Source organism: Hemibagrus wyckioides, linkage group LG17 (assembly GCF_019097595.1).
Source record: "Hemibagrus wyckioides isolate EC202008001 linkage group LG17, SWU_Hwy_1.0, whole genome shotgun sequence".
In the NCBI taxonomy this organism is placed as follows: Eukaryota; Metazoa; Chordata; class Actinopteri; order Siluriformes; family Bagridae; genus Hemibagrus; species Hemibagrus wyckioides.
The window spans coordinates 12612692-12630413 of NC_080726.1; the positions used below are offsets into that span (position 1 = coordinate 12612692).

Below are 17722 nucleotides of genomic sequence, written 5' to 3' on the forward strand. Positions count from 1 at the left end.
CTTAGACAGATCTCTGATCTTCATGATGGTTTATCCTTTTAACAATGCATCAAAGGTGAAATCTCAAACCAAGAAAAGACATTCACAGCTATTAACTGCTTTTACAGTTTTGTAATGTAGCCGTTTTAGTACACCTGGGCAAAAATAAACTTGTCAGACATGCGTTTCAATATTTTTGGTCACTTGGACACAAACAAAAGGTACCATATTCAAAGTTTTTAATACATCTATACATATCAGTATTTTGTTCACTTCATTTGTTTTATACATTAAAATATATACAATCCCTCATCCATTCTTAATGGTTTTTGTTATGTTTTTATTCTGTTCTGTTTTTCTATACAGTTTTTTTATTAACCAAAGAATAAAAACCTAATTACAATAGTAAAAACAAAGAAAATAATTGTTTCAACTACTTCATATATTTACTGAATGTTAGATTGTATAGTTTTATAAATTTCTTGTTATAAAAACACTTTTTGAAATGTGTGTTTTCAGTGATTTGATCAGTTTAGAATACTTGGGGCATAAAATTGAAAATAAAAATCAATGACTGTTGAAAATGCTTGCCAGAAGCTGTAACTGGAACTGCAACTGGTCTGGGGTCTAATGAATGTAGACAGACCACCATATCTATGATGTGTTTGTTTTTATGTCAAACGTCTATATCCAAAATCAGTTCAAATACCTTTAGTGTATATGATATAGTCAGTGGTTGTCGTTTTAGGATAGCTTTTTATGCCGTAACAATTTCACTTGACTGAAGCCAAGGGATGTAGCCCAAACCTGTTCCAGCATGACAGTGCAAGGTCAAAGAAAGGTCCATAAAGGATCCAAAAATTCCCACAGCCATGTTCCAAAATCTAGTGAAAAGCCTTACCAAAAGAGTGGAGGATATTATAACTGCAAAGGGGAACTAGATGTGGAATATCATGTTTAAAAAGCACATCAAATGAATAAGTTATGGTCAGGTGTCTTTTTGACACCTGTTTATAGAATTACCTCTAGAAAGTAATAAACAGCTCCCCCTACAGTTTCACTTGTTGTCATACATTTGCTTTTTGATAGAGCTCAGGTCTAGAGAAAATAAAGAAGGAGAAGAACTATGCATTATATTGTATGTTCAACAACAAATTAAATATGTACACTTAATAAGCATTTCTGAGAAATCAAATCAAATAATCTAAATAATAATTAAAGTAAATAACGTTCTAATCACCTAATTGTAAATAAAAAACATACTAAATGAGCATATGTATCAAAATTGTCTTTCATAATCAGTAGGGATATATATTACATTACGATGAAAATCAGGTCTTCATATCAACAATTACTTAATGAAGAATTAGAAAATGAGCCAGCTGGTTAGGGTTCAATTTTCAGCGTTATTGTAGCTGCAGGGCTACAATATATATATTCATACAACAAAAGAACAGGACATGCTGACATGTCAGAGTTAGAAATAATGGTTTTGATGGAAATGATGAATGTTTTCTTCAAACTTTTCTTCAAAACCACCTTTTGCAGCTGTTACAGCCTGGGCATTCTAGCTGTCAATTTTTCAAGATTATCTGATGAGATTTCACCCCATGCTTCCTGGAGCATCTCGCACAAGATGGATTGGCTGATGGAGTCTTCCTCCGTAAATAAAGTCAAGCTGAAATATGCAAGTGATCCCAAACTTTTAAACGGTAGTGTATATATATATATATATATATATATATATATATATATATATATATATATATATATATATACGTATATATATATATATATATATATACGTATATATATACATATATATATATATATACGTATATATACACTATATTGCCAAAAGTATTCGCTCACCTGCCCTGACTCGCATATGAACTTAAGTGACATCCCATTCCTAATCCATAGGGTTCAATATGACGTCGGTCCACCCTTTGCAGCTATAACAGCTTCAACTCTTCTGGGAAGGCTGTCCACAAGGTTTAGGAGAGTGTTTATGGGAATTTTTGACCATTTTTCCAGAAGTGTATTTGTGAGGTCACACACTGATGTTGGACGAGAAGGCCTGGCTCTCAGTCTCCGCTCTAATTCATCCCAAAGGTGTTCTATCGGGTTGAGGTCAGGACTCTGTGCAGGCCAGTCAAGTTCATCCACACCAGACTCTGTCATCCATGTCTTTATGGACCTTGCTTTGTGCACTGGTGCACAGTCATGTTGGAAGAGGAAGGGGCCAGCTCCAAACTGTTCCCACAAAGTTGGGAGCATGGAATTGTCCAAAATGTCTTGGTATGCTGAAGCATTCAGAGTTCCTTTCACTGGAACTAAGGGGCCAAGACCAGCTCCTGAAAAACAACCCCACACCATAATCCCCCCTCCACCAAACTTTACACTTGGCACAATGCAGTCAGACAAGTACCGTTCTCCTGGCAACCGCCAAACCCAGACTCGTCCATCAGATTGCCAGATGGAGAAGCGCGATTGGTCACTCCAGAGAACGCGTCTCCACTGCTCTAGAGTCCAGTGGCGGCGTGCTTTACACCACTGCATCCGACGCTTTGCATTGCACTTGGTGATGTATGGCTTGGATGCAGCTGCTCGGCCATGGAAACCCATTCCATGAAGCTCTCTGCGCACTGTTCTTGAGCTAATCTGAAGGCCACATGAAGTTTGGAGGTCTGTAGTGATTGACTCTGCAGAAAGTTGGCGACCTCTTCGCACTATGCGCCTCAGCATCCGCTGACCCCGCTCCGTCAGTTTACGTGGCCTACCACTTCGTGGCTGAGTTGCTGTCGTTCCCAAACACTTCCACGTTCTTATAATACAGCTGACAGTTGACTGTGGAATATTTAGAAGCGAGGAAATTTCATGACTGGATTTGTTGCACAGGTGGCATCCTATCACAGTTCCACGCTGGAATTCACTGAGCTCCTGAGAGCGACCCATTCTTTCACAAATGTTTGTAAAAACAGTCTGCATGCCTAGGTGCTTGATTTTATACACCTGTGGCCATGGAAGTGATTGGAACGCCTGATTCTGATTATTTGGATGGGTGAGCGAATACTTTTGGCAATATAGTGTATATATATATATATATATATATATATATATATATATATATATATATATATATATATATATATATATATATATATTAAACATTACATTATGTTACATTAAAGTCTCCTTTCATGTTATGGAACAGCATGCAACAGTAAACGGATTAATTGACCGTGATACCGCTACACAAATCCATTGGGAAAGTGACGAGTGAGCAGCGTTCATTGGTGGAAATGTAGTGGATTAGACAGATCTTTGAGCTCTTCACTTTACCCTCTATACAGCAGCTCGCACTTTACACTAGCGATCACAACTGACCTGATCAGACTCACTTCTCATTCCTGAAGCTGGAATAAATCAAGAGCAGGGAAGTGAGCTTAAGGAGCATCATCATGCCAGTACGGAGGGGACACGTCGCGCCTCAGAACACATTCCTGGACACCATCATCCGCAAATTTGAGGGCCAAAGTAAGAATATGACACAGAAATTATTTTGGTGTTGGTGGTGGTGGGTTTTTTTTGACATAATAATAATAATAATAATAATAATAATAATAATAATAATAATAATATTTCTTATCAGCATAATTATAATAGCTTGCTGAAATGTCATTGCATGATTTTTATAAACTAATAAATCCTATGTCTTTTATAGATTAAATGGCTCTTAATCAGTCAGTGTTTTCAGTCAGTTTTAAAATGCTTAATACAATTAAATTTGCTAAAATTGTGGATTGAGTGTCAAGAGTCTTTATGACCTAAAATTATCATTCTGAATGTATTGGGAAAATTAATATTTTGTTTAAAGCTCATTAAAGTTGTTAAAAACATCATTTGTAAAGGGTCATATGTGTTTGTATAATGTTTATCAACAATGCCAAAAGTCAATTTGTTAGGAAGTAGACAGTGTTCTGACTTCATCTCACTCTTTCCAGAAAAAGAAATCAGATTCATTGTAGAATACAGCTTTAATGCCTTTGCTATATCTTTACAGATCGTAAATTCATCATAGCCAATGCACGGGTAGAGAACTGCGCCATTATATTCTGCAATGATGGATTCTGTCACATGTGTGGCTACACACGTGCTGAGGTGATGCAGAAACCATGTACCTGCAGCTTCCTGTATGGGCCTCACACAGGAAGGTCTGCTGTGGCCCAGATGGCTAAAGCATTGCTGGGCTCAGAAGAGAGAAAGGTGGAGATCTCCCTCTATAGAAAAGATGGTAAGCACATTGGCAATTTGTGAATCGCAAAAAAACCCAGCCCTAATGGCAGTCAGTATTAGCAAGAATGCACATCCAACTCCCAAATAAATCTTTGCAGTTTTGTAAAATGTACAGTCAGACACTGTCTACTGTCTTATCTGGGGTGCTGCTATATTGGCTGGTTGGTTTAGAGACTTCATGGCTGTTTAGGCTGGAGGGTTTTAGTCAGATTTACCTCTGAATCAAGGTCTAAACCAGGTTGTGTTAATAGCTTTGCTGCACAAAAGACTAACGATGAGACAGCATGTACATAACTGATGCCTGTTTTTGCCTTCTAAGGGCTTCTGACACTGGACACTGACTACTCAATTTATGTGAATTGAAGAAGGAATATTTAGGTTATACTTAAATTCTAGACAGTTTTGCTCTGACAGTTTTACTGTTTTCTTACTAAGTCCCCTATTGACTAAAAAACAAAAAAAAACCTTTTGCTAAATTTAACTGTTTCTTGATAAGTTACAGTACATTATTAATGTGGGTTAAATTTACTACAACAGTGGGTAAAGCACCCAGGAAGCTATCATAGATCATAGAGATCATAGATTCATTTCAAGAAGCTAATACAGAAATTATAAATATAGAACTATCTGTGGTTTTGGTAAATTCATTATATTAGTCCTCTCAAGCCACTAAGCTGATCATTGGTTATTTGAGGTTATTTCATGGGTTTCTCCTTTCAGTTAGTTGGATTTGCTACAGATTGAATATAATCCTCTTAAGTGAAATCCCAATTTAGATGAGTAAACCATTAAATATTGCATTCTCTTTGAAAACAATGAGGATAACCCATAAGGATAATCTGAGCGAATATGATGGCAGACATCCAGCTTTTCAGATTAACTGGGGTTACACTATAAAGTAAGGCACACTCTTATGCTCCAATTCTATATCAGTGTCACCTAAATCATGTAAAAAAAATTAACAGGTAAATTGTCCCTCTTTATGGTTTTGTGTAAAACCTATCCCAGGCAGCATTTCCCTGCCAGCAAAGGTTCCAGGCTCTTATTCAGAAACCCATAAAACCTAGAGAACTAAATCTGGAGAGCCCCTTTTTCATTGCCACATGTTTGCTGGCATCAGCTGAAAATAAAAACTTAATTTCCCATAATCCTTACAGCAGCAGCAAATACCAAGACTGAATCACCTGATTCATGATCCATACCTCTGTTCAAGTCACATGACTTCTAGCAAAACTCATCTGTTCAACTGAATATTTTTATGATTTGAGATTTTGCTTGCATATGAACTTGTTTAACAAAAAAAAAGAAGGAAAAGAAAGAGCGATACTGCTTTTTAAAGAAAGAAATGTGGTAGTTTTCCAGAGTATACCATATGATTGAAGTCAGTTTAAGCACAGCACTCAGGAAACCATCTGAGCGTACCCTGAGCGACAAAAATACTTTTGTTTCAAATAATTCACCAGAGATTTACTGAGGAACAACCCTAGTAATCAGTCTTTATATTCTGGTAATGGTTTCCATTTCTATAATTAGACAGAGTAATGACTAGAGTCATCTCATGAATTTAATTATTTATTCCTGGTCACTTTTACAGTAGGACAGTAGTGCTTTCTTGAGTTCAATTTTGGTTTATCTTGTCAAAGTGGAATTATATTTCTTTTGAACTCCTGCATTTAGTATACCTAATGAAAAGGAGTTTTCTGTAAGAATAGACACCTTAAACCTAAAACATTCAAATATTCACTACATTTTGGCTGTATCTTTATCTAAACAGTGAATTTGTGAAATTATTAAAAATGTGAAATGGCTTAACAAATAATTATAATATAATAACCTGTTTTGACCAATATCTAAACAAAAGCAAAAAAAACCCCAAAAACATTTATTCTATATAATTTATTCTTTTCTTTTTTGAGAATTTATTTGTGATAGCAGTGGCACAGCTGGCTGTGTTCTTCCAGTATCTGCATGAATTTCCTCTGGGTGCTCTGGCTGTGTCGCACCTCACAAAACCTTGATGGTTTATTTTTGTTTGCACCCAGTGTTCTGGGATAGACTATGGAAACACAAGAACCAAAATGGTGCTGATAATGAAGATAAAAATTAATAAAATAATACATTAATAGAAAGAAAGCAAGAAAGGCATTGTGTTTTATCATAATGTGACCCCATCATTGTAAACAGATTCTAAAAAGTCTGTATCTTGAAATTAGCGCTTATCTTAAATGTTTTGTGAAGTGTGGGTCTTCTTTGTATGATTTTGAGGCTTTATATCCCACTGGGAATTTAATTTTTATATGGTGCTTATAGTCTTACAAAAAACAATGATCCTTTCCTTTTTTGGCATTAACCTCTATGGCCTATGGTGACTCTGTCCTTGGTGCTGAAGAAACAAAAACCCCCACGGAATAAAGCTCTTGTTTGCACTAATATCCCTCAGGCACTGAGGCCTTTTAATCCCCTCTCTCATTTTCTCTCATATCATATGCTTTTTCAGAAGGGTCAGATAGTTATACAACAGAATCCCTCCTCATCTATATAAATGTGCTGTCTCACATTTATATAGATGATAGCTCCTGCAAAATACAGTGTCAAGTGTACTGGGGTTAGGTGATACTTAGTAGATGTACAGAATATTGGCATCTATGTAACAAATACCAGTGGCATGAATTCATTGATTAGGAGGGAATAGAAAAGTGTGACTCTTCTCTTACCAAGGGCCTAAAATTTGTACCTTGCCTCCAGACCTAAAGTTTTTGGACACCCCTCCAAATAATTGAATTCAGGGGTTGGGCTTGGCCCCTTAGTTCAAATGAAAGGAACTCTTAATGCTTCAGCAAGACATTTTGGACAATTTCATTCTCCCAACTTTATGGGAACTGTTTGGGGATGACCCCTTCCTGTTCCAACATGACTGTGCACCAGTGCACAAAGCAAGGTCCATAAAGACATGGATGAGCATGTACTGACCTCAACCCGATAGAACACCTTTGGGATGAATTAGAGTGGAGACTGTGAGTCATTCCAAAACTGGGATGTCTGCCTTTACATGCACATGAATGTAATATGGAGTTGGCCCAGCCTTTGCAGCTATAACAGCTTGAGCTCTTCTGGGAAGGCTTTCCACAAGGTTTAGAAGTGTGTTTATGGGAATTTTGACCATTCCTCTAGAAGCGCATTTGTGAGGTCAGGCACTGATGTTGAGAAGGCCTGGCTCACAGTCGCTGCTCTAATTCATCCCAAAGGTGTTCTATCGGGTTGAGGTCAGGACTCTGAAGAAGTTCCTCCACACCAAACTCACTCATCCATGTCTTTATGGACCTTGCTTTGTGCACTGGTGTGCAGTCATGTTAGAACAGGAAGGGGTCATCCACAAACTGTTCCGCATTGCTGGGAGCATGAAATTTTCCAAAATGTCTTAGTACACCAAAGCAATAAGAGTTCCTTTCACTGGAACTAAGCGGCCGAGACCAACCCCTGAAAAACAACACCTGAATTAAATGATTTAGAGGGGTGTCCCAAAAAATGGCAATATAGTGTATCTGACTGTCATAATTTGAGTATGTAACTAGTTCCTTAGTATTAAAAATGTGTATATTAGTAGATAGAATATCAAATCATAAAAGAAAACTTTAGTTATTAACAGTTACCTGTGCCCTTGTTCAATTAGGCAAGTTGTGATCCCACATTTGTGAATACAGGACAGTGAATGTAATTGGTTGCGCGCTCCCCTCTAGTGGAGAAATAATGCTCTCTTTGTTGACATGATGCTTTTATGCATCTTTTGCCTGTTCAGTCATACTGATGGGTGCAGGGTAGGAATACACCTGGGAGCCTATACAAGGAGATGTTTAATTTGTAGGCAATCCACCTAGTGTCAAGTACACAGAGATAACATGCTGAACTCCACACAGATAGTAATTAGAGATTCAATTCGAACCCCAGCACTGTAACTGCAAGGCATCAACTTTGGAATCTGTATCCTGCATTCGTTTATTTTTCCACATATATTTGAACTTTTGCCCTTTTCCATACAGGCGTTTGTTTCCTATGCTTGGTGGATGTGGTTCCAGTTAAGAATGAAGATGGACTGGTCATCATGTTCATCCTGAATTTTGAGCTGGCAGACCAGCAGGACAGTACTGCTAACAACTCACCCCTAAAGGAGCACAACCACAGATTCTCAATTCCATGGCTTTCTAAAGGTGCTCACATAAGACACACAGTGCATATTAAACTGGATTTCTTTGTGACCAGCTTTAAATTCTATTAAGCACCAAAATGAATGTTTAATAAACACATTAAATGTGGTTAAATGAGAACACATGCTGATACGTAAATGAAATTTTTGGTGGTAAAAGTTTTTACAGGGCGCAATGAATTTTTTATTGAACACTGTAGCTGGTTTACATTTTCATATGTGATTAATCATGTAATCAAATATTTAATTGGTTGCAAAATCTCATTCTCTATGCCTCAGCTTGCAGACACAGGTTCACACTGCCCCGGCGTTTGTGTAACTCTCTGAGCAGCAGCAAGTCGTCTTTGCCTGATGATGCCGAGTTGGGTCACCTGCACAAAATGCCACATATGGGCCATGAGTCAGTGGCCCTGGACAAACTATTGTCCCTGCCAGAACGTTCAGCACTAGGACGGCTTCCATTGCTCTTGTGGGATGATGAACACACTCTGGAGCCTCACTGTGAGCTTCAGTCCTCACCACCATCCCAACCTTCATTCCAGGACTTTTTGCAGTCCTCCTCATGGCTTGACTGCCCGAAAAATTCACCCTCCAACTGCAGCATGTCCCACAGCCGCTCATGTGAAAGCCTTTGTAGCACACGCCACTTGCCCTCAACCAGTGTCTGTACCAGGGATAGAAAGCTTCCTATCAGACCCAACAGCATGGGTGAGGATGGAGTTCAGTTCATAAGACCAACAGTGAAATTAATTAGAATAATTTCAAGTAACAAATTATTACTAGTGGTAGCTATTTATGGAAATACTAGGCATAACTGGACTAGTTGATCTCAGTAGTAAGTATAGATAACTGTGCTATTCGTATCATATTTACAGTCAATATGCATCTTTTAGATAATCATAATGTCTTACATTTAGTCTGTTGTTTGTCCAGGTGCAATGCATCGTAAAGCCAGTCTACCTAACTCTACATCAGATTCAGACCTGATGCGGTTCCGCATGGTAAATACAAGTCCTGTAGCATCACACAACTTAATTGACTTCAAAACAGATCCCTTGGTGACGCTCCCTTCCAGTGAGATTGATATAATTGCACCCTGCAAGTTGATTGATCGCACACACAATGTGACTGAGAAAGTCACTCAGGTAAGTAAAAAAACTTTCAGTTTTTTCAACTAACAAAAGTTTGAAAACTTAAAAAAAATAGGATTCTTAATTGTTCTATGTAGAACCTTACAATGGAGTATTTTATAATCAGAAAACAGTCCAGTTGAACCCTTTAATTATCCAAAAAACCCTTAACGTACCATTGATAATTGTTTTTTTCCATTATTTTCTTTGCAAGGTTTATAATTTTAGGTTGAGAACACATACTAGCTGCAATCAAGTGGTATACATCAGACAATATGTGTGTGTGTGTGTGTGCACCAGGTGCATTGGCCCAGCAACTTTTTTTCTGCACTTCTGAGTTGCAGATATCTCTGCCAGCCACAGAAATTGCATAATGTGGATAAATGGGGCTTTCTGATTGGTGTAATCCTGCATGGAAAAGAGAAGAGCCTATACTTCAATACTGAATTAATAGCTGAATTTAGCAGTCTTCTCTAGAGTACCAACCTATTTAAAGAGTCTTTATCTCATCTATCACACTTTAAGTGTCACAGAAGTATGCCACCCTTAGCCAAACATCTGTGATCATGTTTCTGTCAGCAAATGTGCATGTACTTGCCCATCCTTTCTGTTTACAATAGACATTGAAATCCTTTTGCAAGCGTAGATTAGTTCTCTCAGTCCGATTCAAGTGCTTAATGTCTCCCACTTCTAATGCTAATTGCCAAGAGTAAACATTTAGTCTAGTCCCATTTAATTCATAACAACATTTGTGTGTAAACACTGAGGAAATCAGGTCTTACATAAGATGCAGACATTATTCAGACTGTTTTGGATAAAGAAGCATCCAGCTGGTGTGTATATATTTCCAAATTCCCCAAATCCTCATTCAATTTAGGAGTGATGTTACAAAACTATTCTGACCAACAGTAGCTATATGGAACTCAGTCCTTAAAAAACTGTGATTGCAAAATCTTTACTATGCACCGTTCTTTTCTTTAGGAAATGCTTTTCCTTCATTTTCAGGAAGACTTGGCATCCATATTTCTTTTCTTTCTTTTTTCTTTTTTTTTACTAAAGTTTTGTCTCTCTGCATTCACTTTCAGCTGCTGACTAACTGCTGACATTGTTATGGTGTCCTGCTTGAAAGGAATGTTTTATGTTCAATATTGCCAACCCTAAGCCATATGGCAAATCCTATACATAGTGTGAAATGTTCAGTCTCACAGAGACTAGGTGTGAGTAGATGGTGTTATAGACACTTTTGCTCAAACTAATCTCAATCACAACAGACCTCAATCATACCAAGGAAAAAATAAAAATGGAAACCTTTTATCTACTGTATCTAGTAAAAACACATACAAATACAGAAAAATTGCTATATAGTGTCACCACTTGGCCAGTCTGGGTCATTACAGAGAACATGACTCCTGCTGTGCAGAGTACCTAAAATGATAAAAGACTACAGCATGTTCCAAATCCTGCAGCTAGAGTACTGACATGCATTCAGAGAATAGGAGAAAAACAATTAATAAACCCGGTTTGTGTAAGATTTATTTTCCTTTGCAAACACCTTTCACTTATAAACCTTATTATGGACCTTGATCTAAGCATTTATTTTTACACTGACACTGCATCTTCGGTACCCCTTAATCTGTACATTGTTAGAGTAATGGTGCAAGTGTTCTCTACAGGCTTTGTTTAACTGTGTCTCAATGGGTTACTGTGGGAAGACATCATATTAATTAAAACTCTCTGGTTAGGATACAGACAGGCCCCCAAATGTAATTACAGCTCAGTTCAAATGGGATTTGCACTGGAAACAGAGTGTGTATGTGTGTGAGTGTGTGTACATGTGTGTGTGTGTGTGTGTGTGTGTGACAAACACAAATGCACAGCAAGAGAAATTCTTAATTCAAGCTCAGTTTGTTAATGTGGCAATGATCTAATTTTATGGCTCTAATGAGTTTTTGCTCAAGAGTATGCTATACTCTGCTATGCTGCTATGGTGTTTAGGTTTTCTGACTTTGTTGATAGTGATATATTATTTCAGCTTATTTCACCTGCTTCTTTGAGGTATTATTTAGAGGTTTAGGTATTTCAATAATTCCGGCTATATTTATAAGAGAAAGATATACAATACACTGTTAAAAAATTATTGAGATGAGATGAAGTTTTCCTAGAACAATGATAAATACTTTCTGATATTGTTGGGGTGAAAAATTTTAAATTATTGTGTGTAATGACTGACATAGTATTTTTGCTCATTTTCATTAAAAGTGCCAATAATTATGTAATCCAGTAAATATTAACATATCCCTGCATAGGTACTGTCTCTGAGTGCTGATGTCCTCCCTGAGTACAAGCTACAGGCTCCCCGCATCCACAAGTGGACCATCCTACACTACAGTCCCTTCAAGGCTGTATGGGACTGGGTTATACTGTTACTGGTTATCTACACGGCCATCTTCACACCATACTCAGCGGCGTTCCTGCTAAGCGATGAGGAGGAGGCTGCCAGGCAGCAATGTGGATACTCCTGCAGTCCTCTTAATGTGGTGGATCTCATAGTAGACATAATGTTTGTTATTGATATTGTCATTAACTTTCGCACAACTTACGTCAATACCAATGATGAGGTGGTCAGCCAGCCTGGCCGCATCGCTGTGCACTATTTTAAAGGTTGGTTCCTCATTGACCTGGTGGCTGCCATTCCATTTGACCTGCTTATCTACCGCTCTGGAGAGGAAGTGAGAAGTCTTTCTAAATCTTTGCACCCACACACTAATCACCTCCTAACATGACTGCAAACTTTTTGAGCTTTTGAAATTTCCATTCTTCTTTCTTTTCCAGACAACCACACTGATTGGTCTGCTGAAAACTGCTCGGCTGCTGCGATTAGTACGTGTGGCACGTAAACTTGACCGATACTCGGAGTATGGTGCAGCAGTGCTCTTTCTGCTCATGTGCACCTTTGCATTAATCGCACACTGGCTTGCATGCATCTGGTATGCTATAGGGAACGTGGAGAGAAGTGGTTCATCACGAATTGGCTGGCTAGACTCACTGGGAGAACAACTTGGCAAGCCTTATAATGACACCGTTCCAACCTCTGGACCAACCATTAAAGACAAGTATGTCACTGCTCTTTACTTCACCTTCAGCAGTCTGACCAGCGTGGGCTTTGGGAATGTCTCACCAAACACCAACTCAGAGAAGATCTTCTCAATTTGTGTTATGCTTATTGGTGGTGAGTACTCTATAGAATTAAGATATTCAAGAGACAGAATCTTGTTTATACAGCTTTTATATGTTTGCACTACATATTATAACTGAAATCATTTATTTGTATGTTACGTGCCCTGCAGAGACCCTTTAGAAGTTTCTAGTACAAGTTTCAGATAAATATTTCAGAGTATGCTTAAAATTCCCCTTAGTGCTCTTGTTTTTAGTTCACTTTATGGCCTTTTGTTGCATGTCTTTTAATTCTGGTTCTGACTCCACCCCTGTCATGATCATCCGAAATATTCACCTGTTCATTGACACATACTGATTAGTTTGGTTATTTCTGTCCTGTTGTTTCTGTTCCTTCCTGCCATTTTTTTTTAATCAAGCTTGTGTTAGCTCTATTCAGTCCATACTTTAGTTTCCTGTGGTACCTGTTCTTTGTGTCATTTCATACTTCCAGGTTTGGACCATTTCCTGGTTTTGTGTTTTGATTATTAATTATACTCATGTCGTTCTATCTGACTGTGGTTTGACCCCATTTATTGACTGCCAATGATTCTAAGACTAATTGAAGCCACTGAGTTTCTGCACTTGTGTCCTGCTTACTTTTCTATTCCATTCATTTTCATTATTTTTTAATAATCTGAAAACTATGACAGAGATGTGTTCATTGGAAGGCTTGAGATTACAAATTTAATCAGGATGGTGCCACATACTTTTGTTGGTAATGACTACCCGTAAAATTAAAAGAGCCTTATGTGAATGGCTCAAAAAAGTTTCAAAATTCTCATTGCCCAAATGAACTTCAAGAAATTCACTGTGAAATACCATGTTTATACTCTGCAAAAAGGAAGGCAAAGTTTTTATTTGCTTTTTACAGCACTGATGTATGCCAGTATCTTTGGGAATGTGTCAGCTATTATTCAGAGACTTTACTCTGGAACTGCTCGCTACCACACACAGATGCTACGAGTGCGAGAGTTCATTCGCTTTCACCAGATTCCCAATCCACTACGGCAGCGACTAGAGGAGTATTTCCAACATGCTTGGTCCTACACCAATGGCATTGATATGAATGCTGTAAGTCTTTTTCCCCTTACATTTTATTTCATTTTTAAGTCACTTTGGATAAAAGCATGTACTAAATGAATAAATGTAAATTAGTTATGAATAAACATGGTGGTGCTAGATGTGTGATAAAATCAGTTGAGAACATAATAATGCTCACATCTCTCTTCCACCCTGATCAGGTGCTTAAGGGTTTTCCTGAATGCTTGCAAGCAGACATTTGCCTGCATCTGAACCGCACTCTGCTACAGAACTGCAAAGCTTTCAAAGGCTCCACCAAAGGATGTTTACGTGCACTAGCCATGAAGTTTAAGACAACTCACGCCCCACCAGGAGACACTTTAGTCCACGCAGGCGATGTCATTTCAGCACTCTACTTTGTCTCCCGAGGCTCCATTGAAATCTTGAGGAGAGATGTAGTAGTAGCCATCCTGGGTAAGGAGTTTTATATTCTCTTAAATCCTTATTATAAACGTATTTTATACACTTTCATATTACTGTAGAATATAGGATTTCGTACCAATAACACCCTAACCCTAACCCAATATATTGTATGTTTACAGAATGAGCTTCAGCCATGATATCTGCTTTTCATACTAATGCTGTGCTGATTTAATAAGCTGTTATTTTACATCTTGTTGCTGCCTACGTTTGTATATCAGATTTACTGTATGTGTGTTAGAGATTAATAAAAGGATTTAATGTATAATTCATTTGGTGTAATCCTGTAGGAAAGAATGATATATTTGGGGAACACATTAATTTGTACACACGGCCTGGGAAGTCGTGTGCAGATGTAAGAGCACTGACCTACTGCGATCTGCACAAGATCCAGAGGGAGGATGTTCTGGAAGTTCTGGACATGTATCCAGAATTCTCAAATAACTTCTGGAGCAACCTGGAGATCACCTTCAGCCTTAGAGATGTAGGTACCTACACTGAAAAATAATAAAGAAATAGTCAGCACTGTTGGAACAAAAAACACAATGCAATTGTTTTTAAATTCACTCAATAGACTACAACCATTTCTGGGTCTGTGAACAGTGAAGAGTCAGAAAAGGCCTACATGAAGCATATGAACAGATCAACACTTTCCTCCCATCCCAGTAATGAGAAAGGTACCATGTTACAATGAATCTATATATTTATTAAATGAAAGCAACACGAAATATATATTAATTATATTAATACTTATTACTTAATTAATTAATTAAATATATATGAATATATGAATTAGGCTTGAATGTTCTAGTCCAACATGTTGACTTGTATTCTACTCACTGTTATTAGATAACACAGTGAAGACAGAAGCCAGACTCAACAGGATGTCTCATCAGCCTTTGAGAAGCAAAGAATGCAATGTTTATCGGGACTTGGATTCTTCATCCTCTCAAACCAGCAGTGATGGCGAGAATGAGTCTAGACAAACCTTATTGCACAGTCACAGTCCCAAATTTCATATAAGCAAAAGAAGAGAGCAGAAAGGTTTCAACAATTTCTCAGGTATGATATAAAGAAATTCAACTAAAATGATGTGCACAATATGATGCATAATCCTTTATCCATTTAAGTGGGTACCAAATCATGTGTAACATATAACAACTTATACTGAGTAGTAATGTATCTGGGCTTTAACACTAATATCTTAAACCAGGTTTTTTTTCAGGAGTCTCCAGATGTTTTAGCTTCTGGGCAGAAAGTCATGGGCATCGGTACCAGCAAGTGCCCAGCCATAGTATGTCCTGTCCTCCTCCCTCATCTCCATCTATGGGTTTCTCACACAGTATCACCCGCCAGTGCAGTGAAGTGGAAAACAGACTGGAACTACTGCAGAGACAGCTTCACCGGTGATTTTCTTATTTTTGATTAGTCTCCAGCAATTGAGGTATATTACTGATGTCAGCTCCAGTACATGTAGGATTTAGTTTTTTCTGTTGTGCTTCCACAGCCTAGAGTCTCGTATGTCCACAGACATTGGAACCATCATGCAGTTTCTTCAGAGGCAGATGGCTCTTGTTCCACCATCTTACAGTGCTGTGACCTCTCCACCCGAATCATCTCCAAATCCACCCAAACTTGGACAAAAGCTTGTACAACCAGTCAATCCATTAGAAACAGAGAGATTAGCCCTTCACGCTAAGGTACAATAAACAACTGAAATCCTTTACTTGTGATGGAGCTGAAAGATTGATGACGTTAGGATTTTTCATAGTTTTATCATTTATAACACAGTGTTTATAAATTACTGTAGTTGATTGATTAAGCCAGTTTTACACTCCACTATTACAGTCTTTTAATATTATCACTTGTCACTGTACAAGATAATCCCACATAAACCCTTGACCCAGTTCTATAACAGACTGTGCAATAACAAGATCCTCTAACCATCAACCTGCAATTAAAGAAAATTACTGTGTTCTGCTTATGGCATCAATCAGCACCATCTGTGCTTGTGCAGAAAATGGGGTTGCATAAACAGAAAGAAGCCCTTGCTATAATAGCTGCAATAAAAAGCAAAAAAAGATGAGTTTAAGTAATAAGAATTGTTTTTCCTCAGCATTAGCATGCACTGTAGCTTTGCAGCTCAATTTATGAGGAGCCATGCAAGTAGGCAGTTAATGTTCTTTTAATTAATGAGAGAAAGTCGGTATTTAAATGATTACTTGCTGAAATATAAATATTTAATTTTGTATTTGACGTTTTGTGCCATCCAATGCTGACCTTATTCATGGTTATTAGATGACTGCACTGTAGCAATGGCCAAACCTTTAATCAAAACAGATTTTGACATTGCAAGAACTTTATCTTTAGTGGCAATGGCACTAAATTGGCCACTTGTAAGCATGTCACAGTATGCATTATAAGAATACTGATCTTAGCTCCCAACCATAGAATTCCCCACAATGTGCAATTTTCATCAGCAACAGCAAAATTGGGTTGAATATCATACAGTGCAAACCCGGCTATAAGTAGTCTAATATTCTAGCATTTTCACAAACAAAATTTAGTACTGTTGCTACAGTTGTATTTTATATACAGTGTTGTCACCACACAATGACGAACCGAGACCATGTAATCATGTAGAACCTTCTTCTATTATTTCTACTAGATATATAATCCTGAGGACATCGGTGACATCTCTACTAATCTGTGTGAGCTGCTGCAGGATAGTGAGGACTTCCAGCTCCAAGATTGTTCACTGGCTTCCACTCCAGAGAGTCTGGGCTTTGACCTGAATATCCAAAATGCATGTGAACCACAACTGTCCAAGTCCAGCTGTCCTGAGAGGTTTACCAATGTCAAGACCACTGTTCCAGACAGGCAACCTGTGGACATGGTTGGTCCTCTATGGAATCCTACTCCAGAAAGCGGTTTATATGAAGCTGTAAATCATCAACACCCTCGAATGAGGCAAGATGTGATGTCTTCTGAAAGTGCAAGACGCCTTTCTTTCCAAGGTCAACACACAACAAAAAAGTGCTCCTCAATTCAGCAAAGACACGCTTCTGATCCTGGATGTTAAAAATTTATTTCTAATATCATGACTATGCATGTGCCAAGTTATTTATATCTTATTTAAGGATAAACAAATGTTTTGAATCATTTACAATTACTATTATAATAACTATTGAATTTTTCAAATGATAAAATTTTTATATAAATAAAATTAATTACTAAGATACACTATATTGCCAAAAGTATTCGCTCACCTGCCTTGACTCACATATGAACTTAAGTGACATCCCATTCCTAATCCATAGGGTTCAATATGAAGTCGGTCCACCCTTTGCAACTATAACAGCTTCAACTCTTCTGGGAAGGCTGTCCACAAGGTTTA

General features: G+C 37.8%; 1 protein-coding gene across 1 annotated transcript; it reads left to right on the forward strand.

Annotated features, from left to right (window-relative positions):
- Positions 1 to 3443: 3443 nt before the first annotated feature.
- On the forward strand, positions 3444 to 17407 carry kcnh2a (potassium voltage-gated channel, subfamily H (eag-related), member 2a). Its single transcript, XM_058413202.1, has 15 exons — positions 3444 to 3519; positions 4046 to 4276; positions 8316 to 8483; positions 8759 to 9187; positions 9413 to 9624; positions 11916 to 12338; positions 12442 to 12838; positions 13697 to 13896; positions 14067 to 14319; positions 14616 to 14809; positions 14900 to 15002; positions 15175 to 15387; positions 15539 to 15731; positions 15833 to 16025; positions 16994 to 17407. The coding sequence occupies exons 1-15, from the start codon at positions 3444 to 3446 to the stop codon at positions 17405 to 17407; spliced, it is 3699 nt and encodes a 1232-aa protein (XP_058269185.1).
- Positions 17408 to 17722: the final 315 nt, after the last annotated feature.

Coding starts and splice junctions, on each gene's coding strand:
- kcnh2a (XM_058413202.1), top strand. CDS start 3,444: ATGCCAGTACGGAGGGGACACGTCGCGCCTCAGAACACATTCCTGGAC. Junction 9,188..9,412: donor TATCAGACCCAACAGCATGG/GTGAGGATGGAG, acceptor TTGTTTGTCCAG/GTGCAATGCATCGTAAAGCC. Junction 16,026..16,993: donor GATTAGCCCTTCACGCTAAG/GTACAATAAACA, acceptor TATTTCTACTAG/ATATATAATCCTGAGGACAT.